The sequence below is a fragment of the Otolemur garnettii genome, unplaced genomic scaffold (genome assembly GCF_000181295.1).
Source record: "Otolemur garnettii isolate 467f Iridium unplaced genomic scaffold, OtoGar3 scaffold00099, whole genome shotgun sequence".
NCBI lineage: Eukaryota > Metazoa > Chordata > Mammalia > Primates > Galagidae > Otolemur > Otolemur garnettii.
The window spans coordinates 5,181,638-5,187,549 of record NW_003852494.1 but is presented as its reverse complement, the minus strand read 5'-3'; the positions used below and the strand labels follow the sequence as shown (position 1 = coordinate 5,187,549).

The 5,912-nt window shown below is 47.9% G+C and overlaps 1 protein-coding gene across 1 annotated transcript in view; it reads left to right on the top strand.

Annotated features, from left to right (window-relative positions):
• Nucleotides 1-4,615: 4,615 nt before the first annotated feature.
• The window catches only part of LOC100946544 (ubiquitin), a 3,146-nt gene continuing 1,849 nt past the window's right edge, over nt 4,616-5,912 (top strand). The window contains 2 exon segments of the mRNA XM_003796038.3: nt 4,616-4,705; nt 5,785-5,896. Coding sequence (XP_003796086.2) covers nt 5,788-5,896 — 109 coding nt within the window. The 5' untranslated portion in view covers nt 4,616-4,705; nt 5,785-5,787.

Here is a 5,912-nt window from a genome sequence, read left to right as displayed (position 1 = left end):
TGAGCTTTGGTGAAGGTTATTTCTCCCTAAATGTCAACAAGGTTTTTTCTTTTTGGCCAGGGCCTGGTTTGAACCCACCACCTCTGGTATATGGGGCTGGAGCCCTACTCCTTGAGCCACAGGCACTTTATTTCTAAAGTGATGAGGCCTAACACAGAACTGACTGTGTGCATCTGTTTTACTTTGTATCTTATAATTATTTCTAATAGCACATAACAAGGAAAAATATCATGAGGAGTTGTTATTGTTAAAGCTTTGTGTTGGGAAATGGAGCTTTCCAAAAATAGTGTGAATCTTTAAGAGAAAATGTTTTTCCAACAATTAAATTTTATTTTAGATTTAAATTAAACAAAGCCCTCTATATGAGGTTACTGGAGTAGTCACATTCATAGAGATAGGAAGCAGAAGGGTGGGTGCCAGGACCTTGGGGACTGAGGAATGGGGAGTTGATTAATGGGGGACAGAGTTTCAGTTTCACAACATAAAAACAGTTCTGGAGGGCTCGGCGCCTGTGGCTCAAGCGGCTAAGGCGCCAGCCACATACACCTAAGGTGGCGGGTTTGAATCCCCAGCCCAGGCCCGCCAAACAACAATGATGGCTGCAACCAAAAAATGGCCGGGCGCTGTGGCAGGCGCCTGTAGTCCCAGCTACTTGGGAGGCTGAGGCAGGAGGCTCGCTTGAGCCCAGGAGTTGGAGGTTGCTGTGAGTGTGATGCCATGGCACTCTACCCAGGGGGATAGCTTGAGGCTCCGTCTCAAAAAAACAAACAAACAAAAAAACAGTTCTGGAGATGTATGGTAATAACGGTGGCAATGGTCACTGGATGTGAATGTACGTAACAATACTGAACTGTACATTTTAAAATGATAAATTTGGCTCAGCACCTGTGGCTCAAGCAGCTAAGGCGCCAGCCACATACAACTGAGCTGAATCCAGCCCGGGCCGCCAAACAACAATGACAGCTGCGACCAAAAAACAGCTGGGTGTTGTGGTGGGCGCCTGTAGTCCCAGCTACTTGGGAGGCGGCGGCAGGAGACTTGCTTGAGCCCAGGAGTTGGAGGTTGTTGTGAGCTGTGATGCCATAGCACTCTACCCAGGGCAACAGCTGGAGGCTCTGTCTCAAAATAAATAAATAAATAAATAAATAAATAAAATGTTAAATCCTATGTATTTCACTACAATTAAAAAACAAACAACAGAAACAAAGCCCAAATAGGTTAAATAACTTCCAAAAATTATAGAAGTTAAAGTCTATTTTGAAAAAGGCTCAGATCTTATGTTTTCATAAATACACACAAAGATAGGTTAGCATAGGCAAACTTAAGAGACCAGAACTTAAGTGTGACTTTGACAGGTGCAAGATGAACTGGTTATTTTTAAGATGGAGCTTCTTGTGTTCTGCCACACAATTCAAAATCACATTTCTAAACAGGAAGAAGAATAAAATCCCCTAGGGCTTTTTTTTTTCTTTCCTGTTTGCAAAGCCTCTAAGGTCAGATACCTTTGACAACCTTTTATGGTTATATAACCAAAGACAAAGCAAGGCAAACCCTTCCCACCCAGCTCTCTGATTGCACCCTTTCTCTTGGAGGGGAAATGTTTGCTGATCCTTGTGCTCACAGACAGCTTCTTGGTGTTGGATTAAGTCACATACAAGGTTGTGACCTTGGGAGACTGAATTCTTCCAGGGAAGGAAGAAAAAGCTGGCAGACAAGCAGACACGAGTCCACCCCCACCCTCCCAGGCTGCAGCCCAGCACCAGGCCCTTTGTGAGCACAGCCCATCACGTGCTCAAGTCTGCCCACCAATCCCTCCCTGTTGCTGGGCCTCTGTCCCTTTTCCATTGGTGCCAGCTCTGAAGCAATCTTTTCTGGGGAGTGTGCAAAGGATGGATGTGTGGGTGGAATGAACTGAAAATTGATCCAATGACTCATCCTGCTTCTGGTACATTCTAGCACATCCCATTCTAGGTCAGGAGGGTTTAGGTTTTAGGAGCGTGACTTGATACCTGAGTCATGAGTCCAAGTGGGACATTTAGACTTAAGGGAGCCCTTTTCAGAAAATGAAAAAGCAGTTTTAACAACAACATAAACCCTCTCTAAGGCAGGGTTTCTCAACTTGCACTATTGATATTTTGGGCCTAACTCTGTTGTGGGGAACCTGTCCACTGCAGAATGTCCAGCAGCACCCTGGCATCTACCACTAGGTGCTAGCAGTAGCCTCCCTACCTGCTGCCTCCTTCACAGCTGTAACAACCCCAAATGCCACCTGACATTGCCAATGCCCCCCTGAAGGGCACATCACTCCTGGTTGATAACTGCCCTTCTTATGACATCTGTCACCTCTACTTCAGAAGGCCATTTTCTCTTTCCCTCCCTCTGACCACAGTGCACTTGGAGAAATGTTTATTTCAAAAACAGCCCTCTGGTGGACTTAGGTTAGGAACCGGTGGGGTGTTTTTGATAATTTTTTCTGCTAGAGACATGAGTTTCTCTTTGGAGCTAACCCTTTCCCCATTTCGGACTCTGTCCCTCAGTCCCTCTTCCTTCTCTTTCCTCCTCCTCTCCCTGCCTCTGTAATCAGGGCTGTTTTTCTCTGTACCTTTCAGACCTTGAAAAAAGCTTTGTCACAAAGCTGATGACTCAGCCTTTAAACAATGAATCACATGGCTTGCAGCAAAGCAACAGCCCAAAACTCACAGGGTGTGGTTTGAAGCCAGGTCTGCTCACCTTAGAAAGAATCTCAGCTTTTTGTTTCTTTAAAAAGTTCTTCCCAGAATGTAGAAATAACCTTTGCAGAAATCTGCTTTGGAAATCATTGGGGTCTCCTGCTAACCCTGGAAAATGACATTTTATATAAATAAGTTGTGGTAAAAATAAAAACACTGGCTGGTAAGCCTTTTTCCCTCCCTTTTATAAAAATAGAATTTGCCTGTATAAACACATTTCACACATTACAATTTTTCCCACCAGAAACATACAGGACTTAGATCCAATTCGTGTCTTTTATTATTTGTTTCCCAGTAATGCATTCTCTTTGGAAAATGTCAAAAATTATACAGGTTAAAGTCTTTTAAAAAAAGGTGCAGACCTTGTGCTGGGTATTTTCATAAATACAAGGTTACCATAGAAAATAACTAGCACTTTTGTTTTGATTCAGATTTTAAGTATAATGTTTATGATTTAAAACAAGAATGCAGCCTCTTCCTAAAGGCAGGACACTTTGTTAGTAGTTTCCTTTTTTATCTTTGTTCTTGAAGGCTTTATAGGTAAATATCAAAGTGACACTCTCTACCCACACATTTGTGGGACAGTATTTCTAGAAGAGCCCAGAAGGAAACATGGTGGAGAATTAAGGGCATTAGGGAGACCTTTCGCTGTAAGCCTCTAAAAACCCACGTTGAAATTTCACCAGAAGCATATATTTTAGAACACTTTTAAGAAAATGCTGAAGGACACATAAGGACCACGAAACAGGATGTGGTGAAAATAAAACCTAGCTGGTTGAGCTTTTTTCCCCCTCCCTTTTTTTTTTACCAAAATGGACCGAGCCTGCAGAATTACAGTTCATATTTGACATATTTACATTTTTTTCCCCCAGAAACACGCCGGGTTGAGATTCAGGCGTAAATGGGTTCAATTTCTGAGCAAACATCTACAGAACAGAAATTTCGGGGCTTCCCTGTGGACACCGAGCACAAGCTCAAGACCGAGGCGCCCAGAATTAACCGGAAAGCCTAGAAAAGCCCAGTGCGGGCAGCTTTCAGCTCCAGCTCCAATAGTTTTAAAGGGCTGTATGGATTTTCCACGTTTCTGTCCCAAATCCCACCTGAACACACCAGTCATTTCCCCACAGGAAAGTTATCTTTCGGTTATTACTTTTGTGGGCCTCCCGCTTGTCCCCAAGGCCCTGGCCGGCGTCCGGAGTCGAGATTTGCCGAGTCACGGCCCTTGTCCCGACGCCCGCTCGGCGGGGGATGGGCTCGGCCGCCTTGGGCAGGGTCCCGCGGCCTCTGGGAGCCGGAGTCCCGGGCCCAGGCCGGCAGGAGGGGAATTTAGTGAAACAAAAACACCGTCATTCTCTTAAAAATAACCCAAAATAAAAACCCGTCAGTGACGCAAGAGTGTTCCAAGGGTGCGGGTAATCAACCCTGCAGGTGGCACTCGGCCCGAGGCCCCTGTCCGCCCAGGGCGGGTCTCGCGCCCGGCGGGGACCGTTGGTGCCGAGGGGAGGGGGTGCCAGGGCTGGGGGTAAGAAACCTGGGCCGCCTGCCCGCTCCGAGATCCGCGGGATCCGCGCCCTGTTTTCCTTCCCCCTCACAGCCGACTCCCCTCCCCCCGGGCGAGCACCGGCCACGTTGTGTAGCTGCGCGTAGCGAGCGCGCTGATCCCTCCGCCGGGCCGCTCAGAGGGGCAGCCCGGTTCCCATCGGATTCATCGCTAGAGCTCCTATGAGCTCCTATGTCAGTAGAAGAACATGTTATTTGAGAATAACTAGATGACTCTGGATACTTATTTTTTTTCCGGAGACTGGAACGTGTTGGAAAAAAGTAGTCCCTTCTCGGCGTTTCTGCGGAAGGATCTCCTCGGGGCGGTTTACTGAAGGAGGCTATATAAGGAAGCGCCGGGTGTGGCGCAGCGAGTTCCGCCGAGGCCGGGAGCTGAGTTGCTGTTTCTCAGTGTCAGCTGCTGACATCGTTACTTGGTAAGTGTAGGGCTACTGAGGTTGGCACGGGGCTTAGTGACTGTCCGGCCGCCAGAAAGGCCGGCTGGCCTGCCCGCCCGCCCGCCCGGGTAAGAGGCAGCCGACACTCAGCCGCCCGGGATTCGCGAGCAGGGTGACCCTGAGGTGGGGAGGAACGCAGCAAAATGACAGCGGCTTCCGAGCCCAAATCGGAAGGAGCCTGACTGTGAGGTCTGTGAGGTTGGCGAGATGAGATTGTGGACGATGGTGGGTGGGAGGAAAACACGGAAGCGTCATGAGGACTTAATTATGGTGGGAGATGAGGAAATTTTGTTTAGACAGGGTCAGGGACTGTTTCGGGACTCTGACGAGAAGTCCTGTGTTTTGCAGTTTCACCGGGGGTGAGGGGAGATTGGTTTCTTTTCCGTTGGCGAGGCGGTAACTATGGCGGAACAGATCAGCACTGGGTGGGTGGGGGGGGGGCGCGCAGCGCGGGGCGCAGTTAGTCACGTGACGTCACCTATTAATGTTGGCTCATAATGTGGGGTGGGGCCACCTGCCGGTGTGTATGTAGTAGATTTCAGTCGGTTGCAGGACGCAGGGCGTGGGCCTGGAGTAGACCTTCCTGAATTGACAGGGGCCAGAGATCTGGTGAGGGGGGGATGATATAAGTGCGGGCTAATTCAAGAGGAGGGAGGGGTGGGGTAAAGGATGAGCGAAGAAAGGGAGGGGGTGGGGTCTTGGTGTATGCCACATCGTTTGAGGGACAAGACACAATTGTAAGAGGGACTTTACGTAACAAATTCAATCAGTGTAACCTGGTTTCTTGTACCCTCAATGAATCCCCAAAGATAAAAAAACTCTAACTGAAGAATCTGATAATTGGTTAGATTTCTGAGCTTTGCCTCCTAACTGGCCCACGCCTGGGTTTCCACTGCTTGGTCAAGTCTGACTGCGTGTTTAGTGAAGTTTCTTAGTCAAGTTTTTTTCCTTTTACTTTTTGGGCCAATACAAAAAGATGTTTTAACTTCAGTATTAGGAATGCCAGCAAAATGTCTGCTAAACTCTTGTGGTGGTTTTGTTCTGTTTCCTTGTAACAGACAATGCAGATCTTTGTGAAGACCCTGACCGGCAAGACCATCACCCTCGAGGTTGAGCCCAGTGACACCATTGAGAATGTCAAGGCAAAGATCCAAGACAAGGAAGGCATCCCCCCTGACCAGCAGAG